The 14,982-nt window shown below is 44.3% G+C and overlaps 1 protein-coding gene across 7 annotated transcripts in view; it reads left to right on the top strand.

Annotated features, from left to right (window-relative positions):
- VPS53 (VPS53 subunit of GARP complex) overlaps window positions 1-14,040 on the top strand; it is a 204,325-nt gene extending 190,285 nt beyond the window's left edge. For all 7 annotated transcript variants that reach the window (XM_053568540.1, XM_053568542.1, XM_053568545.1 and 4 more), the window contains 3 exons: window positions 9,018-9,155; window positions 11,422-11,526; window positions 12,035-14,040. In XM_053568540.1, the coding sequence (XP_053424515.1) occupies window positions 9,018-9,155; window positions 11,422-11,526; window positions 12,035-12,205 (414 nt within the window). In that variant the 3' untranslated portion in view covers window positions 12,206-14,040. The remainder of the gene's footprint in view (window positions 1-9,017; window positions 9,156-11,421; window positions 11,527-12,034) is intronic.
- The last annotated feature ends 942 nt before the right edge of the window (window positions 14,041-14,982 follow it).

Below are 14,982 nucleotides of genomic sequence, written 5' to 3'. Positions count from 1 at the left end.
TAGTTGTCATTGTTCAGCAGGCCCGGGCTGGGTTCAAAGCTACCAGTATGTGGCTGGCGCCCTAGCTGCTGAGCTATAGGCACTGAGCCATTAGTGTAATTTCTTATGACTTTTTTTTTTTTTTTTTTTTTGAGACAGAGTCTCTGTCGCCCTCAACAGAGTGCTATGGCATCACAGCTCACAGCAACCTCAAACTCTTGGGCTTAAGTGATTCTCTTGTCTCAGCCTCCCAAGTAGCTGGGACTACAGGTGCCCGCCACAATGCCAGGCTATTTTTGTTGTTGTTATTGTAGTTGTCATTGTTGTTTAGCAGACTCCAGCTGGGTTCAAACCCGCCAATCCTGGTGTATGTGGCCGGCGCCCTAACCACTGAGCAACAGGCACCCAGCTGCCACTTCTTGAGAGTAATATCTCCATCTAAGTTATTCCAAATATAACTTCTCCATTTTTATACCATTTTCAAAATTATAATCACTGTAGCCATTAAGTTCATAGTGTCTAGCATTAATTAGTTTAACCTTAATGTCTAAGGTTAAGTAAGTCTAAGCAGAGTAAGTAGAGAATTAGAGGATGCAGAGTGTCATAAGGCCGGAGGAGTACTATTCCTTGCCTATTAGACATTATTAGGAAAGACATTCCAAGGGAAGCAACAAACCTCTCCTAAACTTAGGATTGATCATTGTTGGCTGGACGAGTGGCTCATGCCTGTAATCCTAGCACCCTGGGAGACCAAGCCAGGTGGATTGAGCTCAAGAGTTCAAGATCAGCCTGAGCAAGAGCAAGACCCCTGCTAAAAACAGAAAAACAAGTCAGGTGTTGTGGCTGGCACCTGTAGTCCCATCTACTCGGGACTGCTCAGGAGGCTGAGAAAAGAGGGTCACTTGAGCCCAAGAGTTTGAGGTTGCTGTGAGCTATGATGTTGTCAGGGCACTCTACCCAGGGCACAGAATGAGACTCTGTCTCAAAGAAAAAAGAAAAAGGGTTGATCATTGTCATTAGAGTTAACCAGTGGCAGTGAGAACTGTCACCCCAATGCTGCCTTCTCTGGTTAGTGGCAGTATGATTCTATTCTCATAAACAATTTGAACCAACCAGAATTATCTTCTGGCTTTAAAACCAGGTTATAAAACTTCATATAGAGGCAATATAATTCTGATTTAGTTTTCAGTGCCACCTGGTTGCCAAGAGCAGCAGCAGGAATAGGGGAAATCAGCAGGAATCATTGTGAGCTCTGAGCCAAAACTGCCCGGAGACATTTACCTAACCCCATCCATCACATGAGATGAGTTTAGCCGGTTACTCAACCTTTGGAACTTTGATTTTATCATCCGTAAAATGGGGGCAACGAATAACCTACAGGGCAGGGCTTTTTTATTTTTAATTTTTTTTTTTTGAGGCAGAGTCTCACTGTGTCGCCTGGGTAGAGTGCTGTGGTGTCATAGCTCACAGCAACCTCCAACTCTTGGGCTCAAGTGATCCTCTTGCCTCAGTTTTTCTATTTTTAGCAGAGAAAAGGTCTCGCTTTTTGGTCAGGCTGGCTTGAACTCGTGAGCTCAAGCTATCCACCCACCTCAGCCTCCCAGAGTGCTAGAATTACAGGCGGGAGCCACTGCACCAGGCCCAGGGCCGGGCTTTATGAAACACTCCCAGCATCACTCCTGGCAGTGAAGAAAGTTGATATCTTTATAGATCAGTGACTCTATGGCACACTGGTATGCTGTGAGAGGATCTTAGGTGTGGCTCAAAAAATTGTAAAGATCGGGCGGCGCCTGTGGCTCAAAGGAGTAGGGCATCGGCCACATATGCTGGAGGTGGCAGGTTCAAACCCAGCCCGGCCAAAAACTGCAAAAAAAAAAATTATAAAGATCATTAAATTCTTTTCTTTTCTTTTTTTTTTTCTCTGAGACAGAATCTCAAGCTGTTGCCCTGGGTAGAGTGCTGTAGCATCACAGCTCACAGCAACCTCAAACTCTTGGGCTTAAGTGATTCTATTGCTTCAGGCTCCCAAGTAGCTGGGACTACAAACACCTGCCACAACACCTGGCTATTTTTCGGTTGTATTTGTCATTGTTGTTTGGCAGGCCCACAATGGATTCGAACCCACCAGCTCTGGTATATGTGGCTGGCACCCTAGCCACTTGAGCAATAGGCGCTGAGCCCATTAAATTATTTTCAAAAGAATTTCAAAGAACAGGGTGGCACCTGTGGCTCAAGGAGTAGGGTGCCGGTCTCATATGCTGGAGGCGGTGGGTTCAAACCCAGCCCCAGCAAAAAAAAAAAGAAAAAAAGAATTTCAAAGAACAGTAAACGTACATATCACAATTTAAACTTTTAAATTGATCTTATGAGTATATCGTTGTTCTAATAAACTTTTGATTGTTATAGTAAGTAAATACCGGCTTATTTCTGAAGTAGGTAGGGTGTAGCCTTGAAAAATAAGGTTTTGCAACACGTCCATAGATGGCGCGATTTTACAAGGATTTACGGATGAACACTGATGTATGTCAGAATCATCCAGAGTGGATGAAGCCATAGGCTCTGCAATCCCTCACTGTGCCTGAAGCAATAAGGAGGTATAACTCGTAGTGAACATGCCATACAGTTCTATCTAGATATGAAATAGTGAAGTAGTTGGACACAATGACCTTGCATATCCTAGTTTTGAAAAATTTCCAACTATTTTCAATTAATACCTACATTTCTTTTTAAGAAGTATGAATTATTTATTTCTATTACATTTTTTTTAGACAGATTCTCACTTTGTTTGGTAGCATGCTGTGGCATCATAGTTCACAGCAACCTTAAACTCTTGGGCTTAAGTGATTCTCCTGCTTCAGCCTCCCAAGTAGCTGGGATTATAGACGCCTGCCACAATACTCAGCTATTTTTAGAGATGACGTCTCGCTGTAGCACAGGCTGGTCTCGAACCTGTGAACTCAGGCAATCCACCACCTTGGCCTCCCAGAGTGCTAGGATTACAGGCGTGAGCCACCGCACCCGGCTACATTTATTATTTTTGCCTTGTTTTTTTTTTTTTTTTTTTAAGACAGAGTCTCAGGCAGTGCCTGTGGCTCAGTGGGTAGGGTGCCGGCCCCATATACTGAGAGTGGCAGGTGCCTGTAATCCCAGCTACTCGGGAGGCTGAGGCAAGAGAATCACCTAAAAGTGTGTCAAACAGTCTGTGAAGCTAGTGTATGATGCCCCATGATCATATCAATGTACACAGCTATGATTTAATTTTAAAAAAAAGAGAGAATCGCCTAAGCCCAGGAGTTGGAGGTTGCTGTGAGCTGTGATGCCATGGCATTCTACCAAGGGCGACAAAGTGAGACTCTGTCTCTACAAAAAAAAAAAAAAAAAAAAGAGTCTCAGTTTGTTCCTCTTGATAGAGTGCTGTGGCATCATAGCTCACCGCAACCTCAAATTCTTGGGCTCAAGTGATCCTCTTGCCTTGGCCTCCTGAATAGCTGGGACTACAGGTGCCTGCCACAATGCCTGGCAATTTTTTTTTACAATATAAAAGTATAAGTTTATTTTATATTAGAAAAAGGAAAGAGAGTCAGCGGGAGAGAGGAGAGGAGAAAGCAGAGAACAAAGAGTGAGAGAGGGAAGAGGAGGGAGGAGAGAAAAGGAGCAAGACAATGGCATGGCATCCCAAAGAAAGGAAGAATGCCAGGTCACCTGTCTATTTTTTAGAGACGGGGTCTCATTCTTGCTTAGGCTGGTCTCAAAGTCCTGAGCTCAAGCAATCCACCCAGCTCGGCTTCCCAGAGTGCTAGGATTATAGGCCTGAGCCACTGTGCCTGGCCTGACTTGGCATTTTTATTTTTATTATATAGCATTCAATTAAAATGGACAAGTTTTTAGTAAGGAAACAAAAATTAGAAGATGACACTAGTGCATTGAATATTGCTTCATCCAGTACATTAGCAACTAAATTAAAAATACTTAATCGTTAATATAGTAAAGGTTATTTGTCATTTGGTTTTATATATAGTAAAGGAAATCTACCATGTCCCACTTGAGTAATTTGTGGCAAAACATTAGCAAACGAAGCTATCGTTCGTAACAAATTAAAGAGACATTTACAATCCAGACATTCCCACTTGTCTAAAAAGCCAGTGAAATATTTCAAACGACTTGCACTGAGTAATACTAAACAAGCAAAAATACGGACCAAATATGCGACAATATCAGATAAAGCACAAGAAGCGAGTTATACCTTGCAGAAATCGTAGCTAGGAAAATGAAATCTCATACAATAGCAGAATCCGTTGCCTGCTGTGCACTTGTAAAACCAACATTTGGAGAAGAATAAGAAAAGGAAATTTTTAAAATTCTACTTTCAAATAATGCAGTTTATTGGCGTGTTAAGCATTTATTTGAAAATATAGCTTTTCAAGTAATATTTCACCTCAAAGATGTAAACATGTTTGCAATTCAGTTGGATGAATCTATTGATATCAGTGGTAAACCTCAACTTTTAGCATTCAGTAGATTTGTCCATAAAGAAGAAATCATAGAACAGTTTTTTTGTTTTGTTTTGGTTTTTTAGCCGGGGTTGGGTTTGAACCCGCCACCTCCGGCATATGGGGCCAGCGCCCTACTCCTTTGAGCCACAGGTGCCGCCCGGAACAGTTTTTATTTTTTCAACCACTCTAAACAACAACAAGGGGCCAAGATATTTTCTATTTGATTGAAAATTACTTTAATACTAATAACTTGTCTTGGGATTCCTGCATAAGTATTTGTACAGATGGAACCCCATCTATGTCCAGAGGTCTAAACGGATTTGTTAAAAGAATCTAAGAATTGCCAGGCACAGTAGCTCACGCCTGTAATCCTAGCATTCTGGGAGGCTGAGGTGGGTGGATTACTTGAGCTGACGAGTTCAAAACCAGCTTAAGCAAAAAGTGAGATCCTGTCTCTACTAAAGAGAAAAACTGAGGCAAGAGGATCACTTGAGCCTGAGTTGGAGATTGCTGTGAGCTGTGATGCCACGGCACTCTACCCAGAGTGACAACTTGAGACTATGTCTCAAAAAAAAAAAAAATCCAAAAATTATTTTTACACACTGTTTTCTACCCAGAGAAGTTCTAGTGTCAAAATCATTGGTGTCTGAATTATAAAAGGTCCTAGATAACACTATTAAAATTATTAATTGTGTAAAAAGCAGGTCATTGCTATCAAGATTATTTGTAGAATTATGTTCCTCAGTGGATGCTTCTCACATGCGGCTTTCATTTGCAGATAGTTATCTCGAGGAAGAGTCCTATCAAGATTTTATGAATTAAAAGAGGAAGTATCAACCTTTTAAAAAATGCAGCATCCTGGCTCGGCACCCGTAGGGCACCGGCCACATACACCAAGGCTGGTGGGTTCAAGCCTGGCACAGGCCTGCTGGACAACAATGACAACTGCAACAAAAAAATAGCTGGACATTATGATGGGCACCTATAGTCCCAGCTACTTGGGAGGCTGAGGCGAGAGAATCGCTTAAGCCCAAGAGATGGAGGTTGCTGTGAGCTGTGACTCTACGGTACTCTACAAAGGGTGATGTAGTGAGACTCTGTCTCAAAAAAAATAAATAAATAAATAATGCAGTATTCTAAATTAGGCAATTTACTTTGTGACGAGGTTTGATGCAATAAAGTTAATTTCTTTCAGATTTATTTTAGTGTTTGAACACTTTTTTTTTTTTTTGTAGAGACAGAGTTTCACTTTATTGCCCTCAGTAGAGTGCCATGGCATCACACAGCTCACAGCAACCTCCAATTCCTGGGCTTAGGCGATTCTCCTGCCTCAGCCTCCCTAGTAGCTGGGACTACAGGCGCCCGCCACAACGCCCGAACACTTTTAATAAGAATATGCAGGCAAATCATGAAAATATCAATATTCTCACATCTACAGATAAATTTAGTGCTTTCAGAGAAAAATTACTGCTCTAAAAGGAGAGGATTAAAAGAGAATGCAGTAGAAATGTCTGAACTAGTGAAAAGATGTAAATGGGGTAAAAATCTTACTGAACAAATTTTACAAACTTTAGATTTATTGTACACAAATTTTGAAAAATGTTTTCTTGCCCCTACACTTGACATAACATCTCTGGGTTAGGTGGGAAATCTCCATAAGTGTGTGTATATCAGCAAATATAAATATTACAGAAGAGGAAGAGTTAATGGAAATAAGAAATGACAACTAGGTATATATCCAGAAGACCAGAAATCACATTATAACAAAGATATCTGTACCAGAAAGTTTACTGCAGCCCAATTCATGATAGCTAAGTCATTGAAGAAGCCCCAGTGCCCATCAACCCACAAATGGATTAATAAATTGTGGTACATGTACACCATGGAATATTATGCAGCCTTAGAAAAAGATGGAGACTTTACCTCTTACATGTTTATGTGGATGGAGCTGGAACATCTTCTTCTTAGTAAAGTATCTCAAGAATGGAGGAAAAAGTATCCAATGTACTCAGCCCTACTATGAGACCAATTTATAGCTTTCATATGAAAGCTATAGCCCAAGAATATGGGGAAAGAGGACAGGGAGGGGAGGGGAGGGAGGAGGATGGATAGAGGAAGGGTAATTGGTGGGACCACACCTATGGAGTATCTTACAAGGGTACATGTGAAATTTACTAAATGTAGAATATAAATGTCTTAACACAATAACTAAGAAAATGCCATGAAGGCTACGTTAACTAGTTTAATGAAAATATTTCAAATTGTATATAAAACCAGCACATTGTACCCCATAATTGCATTAATGTACACAGCTATGATTTAATTTTTTAAAAAAAGAAAGAAATGACAGAGGATTTCAGCTAAAATATTTACAACAACAGATATTACAACCTTTTGGTTATCACTCAAGGGTGAATTTCCGAGTATTACCAAAAAAAAGCAATAGAAATATTACTTTCATTCTCAATGTCATATTTGTGTGAAGTGAGCTTTTCTGCAATGAATAATATTAAAATGAAAATCAATGACAGCTAGAATCCTTGGCACAAAATTTAAGAGTATGCCTGTCCAAAATTCAACCTTGCGGGCAGCGCCTGTGGCTCAAGGAGGGCAGCGCCTGTGGCTCAAGGAGTAGGACGCTGGTCCCATATGCCGGAGGTGGCGGGTTAAAACCCAGCCCCGGCCAAAAACCACACAAAAAATAAATAAATAAAAATAAATAAAAAAAAAATAAAAAATGTTAAAAAAAACAAAAAAAAAACAAAATTCAACCTTGCAACGGAGATACTCTAAAAAAAAGTCAAGCTTAGGCCAGCACAGTGGCGCACGCCTGTAATCCTAGCACTCGGAGGCTGAGGCAGGTGGATCATCTAAGCTCAGGAGTTTGAGACTGGCCTCAGCAACAGCAAGATGTTGTCTCTACCAAAAAAACTAGCTAGGTGTTGTGGCAGGAGCCTGTACTCCCAGCTACTCAGGAGACTGAGGCAGGAGGATCACTTGAGTCCAAGAGTTTGAGGTTGCTGTGATCTTTTATGCCGTGGCACTCTACCCAGGGTGACAAAGTGAGGCCTGTCCCAAAAAAGGCAAGCTCAGATATCTAATTAAATGTTAAATTATAATAAACAGAAAAATAAATAAGTATTTTAAGGAGTTTTGTTATCTCTTTATTACAAATTATAATGTTATTTTGTTTTCTGGCCATGATGGTGCATTTTGTTTATGTTAATAAATAAATCAAAAAAGGTATTTTTTTTTTTTTACGTTTTTTTGATCAACATAATTTAAGTGTGCCCTGGAAGTTTTACTATAGGTTTAAGTGTGCCACAAGATAAAAAAGGTTGAAAAACACTGTTCTAGATAATTGTCATCCAAGGTAACCAAAACAAACAAGAAAAGGTAGATTGTTCCCAACATACAGTGTTTAAGTTTGGTTCAGTCTCCTGTATTATCACTAGCTAGCAGCCAGAGAAATTCAAAATACAGCCATAACGAGTTACCATTTTCTGCCTAATGAATAAGTGAGATTTCATGACTGTGTGGTGCTGATGAGAGTGAATTTGCGCTGCTGGCAGATGTGTAAATAGGTGCATTCTGTTTAGAAAGATCTTAAAGTTTATATAAACACACACACACCCCCACAGAGTACTGTACTACAGCCATTAAAAATCATGATTTTTTTTTTAAAGTGACGGGGGTCTCACTCCCTTGCCCAGGCAGGCAATGCAGTGCAGTGACTAAAAAACGGTAATCGTGATTTTTTTTTTTTTTTTTTTTTTCGTAGAGACAGAGTCTCACTGTACCGCCCTCGGGTAGAGTGCCGTGGCGTCACACGGCTCACAGCAACCTCCAGTTCTTGGGCTTATGCGATTCTCTTGCCTCAGCCTCCCGAGCAGTTGGGACTACAGGCGCCCGCCACAACGCCCGGCTATTTTTTGGTTGCAGTTTGGCCAGGGCTGGGTCTGAACCCGCCACCCTTGGCATATGGGGCCAGCGCCCTACTCACTGAGCCACAGGTGCTGCCTAATCATGATTTTTTTTAAAAGACTGCCAAATGGGAAAACAAAATACAAAAACTTCATATATTAAGTGGGAAAACCAGGTGATAAAAATGCATATATATAAATTATAATTCTGATTTAATTTTTTATACACACAAAGAATCGCATGAGTTATGCTGCAGTTAACTGGTTTCTGTGGCTCGTGCCTACAGTCCCAGCACCTCGTGAAGCCATGGTGGAAGGATCGCTTTAGCCCAGGAATTCAAAGTTGCAAAGAGCTGTGATTGCACCATTGCAGTCCAGCCTGGGCTACAGAGAGAGTTCGCATCTCAAAACGAATCAAAACAAACTTGTGGCTTTTTGATATTGTTTTTCCTAGGTAATGGGAATTGTAAATAATATTTTTCTTTTTATATTTCTGTTAATTTTCCAAATTTCCTGCAATGAGAATGTATTGTATAATCAGGAAAATGTCACTAATTGGCATGTGTCTAGGAGGCACTGGGTCCCTGGGAAGTGGCCAGTAACTCTCTGCTTCCCTCCACAGCTGCTGCTGGACACCCACTCCCTGAAGATGGTGCTGCTCGATCTCCCCTCCATTGGCTCTCAGGTGGTGAGGAAAGCACCTGCCAGCTACACTAAGATCGTTGTGAAAGGCATGACCAGGGCCGAGATGATCCTCAAGGTGATGGCGTGTGTCTTTAAAAGGCATCTGTTAAAAGAGGCTGCATATTTATTTGCTCACTTATTCCAAGGAGTTTTGGTTTTGAAAGCACAGGGTAGGACCTATTCCCGCAAGTCCCAAAAGATTGCCCACATTTTGGCTGGACTGGATTTTAGCCTCATCAGGTACTTTGGACAGTCAGTAGACAGTTACTTGGGGATTGGTAGTTTTTCCCAACAAGTGGATTTTTTTGTCATCGTGGGATTATTTCGTAATATGATTTGGCCCAGACTGGAAATCAGATGGAATTGTTGCTGTGAATCAGGGGCTAAGTCAGGGATCCCTCTGTTTCTCAGTAGGGATTTCAGGCCTGGCCATCCATTACTCCCTTCCACATGAGGCTGTCTGTGCTCTGCAGCTTTAAATGGACTCTGAACAGATGTTGTAGTAACTGAATCTAATCAGCAAATGGGTTTTTTAAAGCCTCATTTAACAAAATATTGTACTTTGGATGATGAATGTCTGAAGCCTTGAGCATCCGCATCTGATTTCCACCTGTACTTGGTGAGAACCAAGGGGGCCTATTTGGAAGTGGGGGGAAAGCCAGAGAGCAAATGGTGCCTCCATGATGCCGTCTTTAAGGTCTAGGGCCTGCAGGTGCTTCAGGCCTGTGTCCCAAAAGGAATGACTCGGACGATGGCAGGAGTAGAAAATAGCAGCAGGGCCTCAGACTCCAGCAGGAGGGACCAGGTGAGGGCACTGCTTGAACCTGGAGTTTATGGCCTGTGGAAATCCATAGCAGCCTAATCTTTTTCTTCCGCAGCTGTCTCGCCAGGGAGGACAGCATATAGTTTGGGAATTATTTGCAGAGGATTCCTGAGTGAACTGCTCCTTGCCACTAGTTGGTACATTGTCTGGAATTCAAAACAAAATCAGCCTGCTGGGGGAAAAAATATCAGATACTGCATTCCAAAACCAAATGGAAATGAACTTGAGGATTGCAGAGCCATTCCTTTCCTTCCATCTGCATATTGATGGATAGTTCAAATAAGTATAGGCAAATGGAGCTCAAGATTTTAAGTCTCCAAGATAGGCAGCTTTGGGATTTTTTTTTTTTTTTTTTTTTTTTGAGACAAGGTCTCAAAGATACAATGTTTGTTACCCTGGGTAGAGTACTGTGACATCATAGCTCACAGCAACCTCAAACTCTTAGGCTCAAGCAATCCTCTTGCCACAGCCTCACGAGTAGCTGGGACTAGAGATGCCCACCTCAACACCTGGCTGGTTTTAGAGACAGGGGTCTCACTCTTTCTCAGGGTGGTCTCAAACTTGTGAGCTCAAGCAACCCACCCTCCTCGGCCTCCCTGAATGCTGGAATTACAGGCGCGAGGCACCAAGCTTTGAGATTTTTATTTTTGAGAAAATCCATTACACTTCCTTTTACTGACCATTTCTTAGGAATAAAGATTTATTAAGACAGAGGGACCAGGTTCCATGTACTCATAAAATGTCTCAAACAGAAGACTCTCTCACGTGGTTATTTCCCAGATGGTCCTAATATTTATTTAGTTAGTTTTATTTCAGTAGTTTTAAGGGGTACAAATGGTTCGTGTTTCTTATTTGTTTTTTTGGTTTTTTGGATTGTTTTTTTTTTTTTTGAGACAGATTCTCAATCTCTCACCTCAGGAGAGTGCTGTCGCGTCATAGCTCACAGCAACCTCTAACTCTCAGACGCGAGCAGTCCTCCTGCCTCACCCTCCTAAGTGGCTGGTACTACAGGTGTGCACCACTATACCTGGCTAATTTTTTTATTTTTAGTAGAGACAGGGTCTTGCTCTTGCTCAGGCTGATCTTAAACAATCCAACCTCCTCAGCCTCCCAGAGTGGTGGGATTACAAGTGTGAGCCACCTCACCTGGCTGGGATACAAGTGTTTTTTGTTACAAGGATGAATTGAAGTCAGGGCTTTCAGTGTACCTGTCACCAGAATAGTGTATATGGTACCTGACTGGTTGGTCCTAGTATTTTAAAAATCACCTGGGACCCTAGCCAGGCCTACTGTTTTAGAATCTCAGAGGAGGGGCACAGGTGTCTATTCTTTACAGAGAAGTCCAGGTGATTCAGTGAACTTGGGAAACAGGCCATCAGGACACTTCTGAGTTTAGGGGGGCTGCCGCTTGAGGGGATCTTGCAGAATCCACTTTGTGCTTGGCTGGAGTGAGGAGAGATGACCCTGCCTGCAACTGTGGAGTCCTCCTGAGGCCCCCTCTTATCTCCTCCCTCGGCAGGTTGTGATGGCCCCTCATGAACCCTTGGTGGTGTTTGTGGACAACTACATCAAACTCCTCACAGACTGCAACACAGAAACGTTCCAGAAGATACTGGACATGAAGGTTAGCCCAGTGTCTTGTTTTACCCACACCTGCTGGTCCTTCTCACACTCAGTGGTTCTAAACTGGGCAGGGTGGGTTATAGGTTCCTGGAGGCTCTCACAAATGTGTGCGTCTGGCCTCTCCCGCCAATCGGATCCAAGGAAGCCTTTTGAGGAGGATGGCCCTGGGCATGTGAACGTCAGGATTCTTGTGACAACTCCATACTCACTGAGACCCACTGTTCTGCAGAGGATGGGGGTGCCGGGAGTGGCATGCAGAGTGGGGATTTTCCTTTACCCCCATCCTTTCCTGCCCTTTCTTCTCTCTCAAGCCCTCCTTTCTCCCCGATCTATAACCTTTCTCCCAGGGCATTACCCAGGGCTAGTAATTCCCCTGAAGAGAGTGTTAATCCTCAGCCTAGAGTAATTAGGTTGTTTTTAGAACCCCAGCCTACCCAGATGCTGCACTGTCCCCTCTTGGCCACTCCGGCCCAGATGCATGACCATCCTCCTTTCTTTGTCACCCTTAGGGGCTGAAGAGGAGCGAGCAGAGCAGCATGCTGGAACTCCTGCGCCAGAGACTCCCCACCCCGCCCTCCGGAGCAGAAGGCTCCGGCTCCCTGTCCCTGATGGCTCCAACACCAGAACAGGAGTCATCTCGCATCCGCAAACTGGAGAAGCTAATTAAAAAGAGACTATAGGGACACACAGGCACTTTCTCCCCCCTGGCTGATGACCCTCAGCACCCAGTCCCCTGGAAGGACCCCACCCCACCCCCAACCTCTTCTCTGCTCCTGTGATTCTCAAATCATCAGTCTTGAAGATTTCTGGGACATTTGGGTTGTTTATAAGTGTCTCCCATGCCCTGTCTTAAATCCTGTCCAGGTTGGAGTGGCTGAGTAAGGGCCACATTATAATGAGGTGGTTTAGATTACCTTTGATTCCTGAAGTAGAGGGACCAGTGTGAAAGGGCCTGTGTTCACGCTGTTCCTCAGTGCTCTTCGCTGGGGGAATTGTCGGTGGTTCACGTGGCCTCACCACAGCAGTCATACCTCTGACACGTGGACCTTACTCCCTCCTGCATGTCTGTCCAGGCAGCTTGGACGAGGAAGTCGGGATCCCTCCCCTTCCTCCCTCTGCTGCTATTGAGGTTACCTCTTCGGCCAGAATGCTGAGTCTTCTTCCCGCACCTCTGGGTTTGGTTCTAGGGCCTAAGTTAATGATGTGGCAGATTACAGGTGTAGGAAGCCGGCCTTTCTTTATGAAGGCAATGGAAGTGTGCACACTCTTCCATGTAAATCCCATTTCCTAGTACTTATTTTGTTTCTGGTACTTTTCGTGACTTGGCCAGGTAATCCCTGCATTCTTCCCATTTCTCAGTAATCTCTAAAGGAGAGATGCCCTCAATCTCCCTCAGCCTAGAGGGTTGTACGTGCCAGGCCTTAGAAGCAGGTGTCCCGTCTGCCGGAAGATCCCCGACAGGCGTCTGAGGCAGACCCGGGTCTGAGTGGGAGGGAAGGTTCTGCTGAGTGCACTCACTGGGCTGTGTGAGGAAGTTCTATCCTCCATTCCTTTGATTCCCACTCTGCTTCCGACTTCCCAACAAGCGGTTGCCTTCTGTCCAGAAAAATCAGAAAGTTCTCTTGGAAAACATTTCCTAGGCTTTCCCCTCAGATGAAGCTGTGGGAACACCCAGGAAGCCTGTGTCCCCTAATCCCCTTCCTGTCTATCCATTTGCAAATCCAGAGTACTCCTAAAGTCACCTGAAACAGCAAAGGTGATGTGGGGTGCCCAGGGACATGTCACTGTGTTCATCCTGAGAAAGAGCCTTAGTCCATGGAGACCTTAGGAACAGAATGTTGGCCTTGAACACCAGCTGGGAACCCTGCACAGCTCAACATGCAGCCTGTCCCCGGTCTGCCCCTCCTGTCCACCCCCAGATCTCTGCAGAGCATGCAGGTTGGAATCTCCCCAGAGAATGGCTTCCATCCTCTCAAATCACCCTGAATCCAGAAAACGGGCAACACGTCAGGTGGTTGCCCCCGTTCACTTGGTTCACTAGAAACTAAGCCTCAGTTTGCCAGGACCACAGCCACAGCCAGTCAATGCTGGTGTCAGCTCTTGTGGAAGAAGAATATTTGTTGACCAGCTGGGGGGAACTCTGGGGAGGAAAGTGGCTCTGTCTACACAGAATGCACATAACAGGCCTCAGGATGAAATCAGGACATCAAGTAGCAACTCAGAAATGAGTTTTCAGGACAGAGGAAGTTTCCTAAAAATCCATAAGACGCGTGACAGCATCCAGGAGGAAACTTTAATGTTTAAAAATCTGCCCAGAAACACTGACTCGTCCTCCCCACCTCATGTTTCCAACGTCACCGCTCTGTACTGCTCCCCTGCCCTCCCGCCAGCCTTTCTCCCTGACTCTGTCCCTCAGTCCCCACTTGGATCCTGGGCCTCATTTCTTCTCGTTTCCATCCTATTCTTGCTAGTCGGCACGCTCTGGCATATTGCACATTTAAACTTGAGAACACTGGGCGGTGCCTGTGGCTCAGCGGGTAGGGCGCCGGCCCCATATGCCGAGGGTGGCGGGTTCAAACCCAGCCCCGGCCAAACTGCAACAAAAAAATACCCGGGCGTTGTGGCGGGCACCTGTAGTCCCAGCTACTCGGGAGGCTGAGGCAAGAGAATTGCCTAAGCCCAAGGATTTGGAGGTTGCTGTGAGCTGTGTGATGCCACGGCACTCTACCGAGGGCGATAAGGTGAGACTCTGTCTCTACAAAAAAAAAAATAAATAAATAAATAAACTTGAGAACACTGAAAAGAAAATAAGGGGGTGGAAGAAAGAGGGGTGGCCTTTAGTTGAGCTCTATTAGGAAGAGATTCTAAATAAGACAAGTGCAGGCAGTGCCCGTAGCTCAGTGGGTAGGGCGCCGGCCACATTTGGCGGGTTTGAACCTGGCCCTGGCCAGCTAAAAAACGACAACTACAACAAAAATATAGCTGGGTGTTGTGGTAGGTGCCTGTAGTCCCAGCTACTTGGGAGGCTGAGGCAAGAGAATTGCTTAAGCTCAAGAGTGTGGGGTTGCTGTGAGCTATGACTCCACAGCATTCCGAGGGCGACAAAATGAGACTGTCTCAAAAAAAGAAAAAAAGACAAGTGCAGGAGGGGCAGGGAGGGCCTTGGGAGAACACCCAGGAGCTCAGCAGAGGTTACCTGGCCTGCACTGACTGAAAAGAAGGGCACTGGGCCCGTCTCCAGACAGTGCAGCTGATCCCGCCAGCGGTGTCCACCTCGGGGAGCTGGAAAAGCCAATGGCCTCCTGCACCTGGTTCTTGTCACTCCCTGTGTTTACAGATCCACACTTTTTTTTTTGGTTCATTCATGAGGAGCCGCTTTCTGAACATCTCCACACCATCATTGAGATGTCAAGCTGCTGTTTTCCACGGTCGGTGGTCACAGCCAGGGAAGCTGCTC

This window comes from Nycticebus coucang, chromosome 18 (genome assembly GCF_027406575.1).
Source record: "Nycticebus coucang isolate mNycCou1 chromosome 18, mNycCou1.pri, whole genome shotgun sequence".
Taxonomy (NCBI): Eukaryota; Metazoa; Chordata; class Mammalia; order Primates; family Lorisidae; genus Nycticebus; species Nycticebus coucang.
Note: the sequence above shows the minus strand (reverse complement) of the source record. Positions and strands in the feature narration are given on the sequence as shown.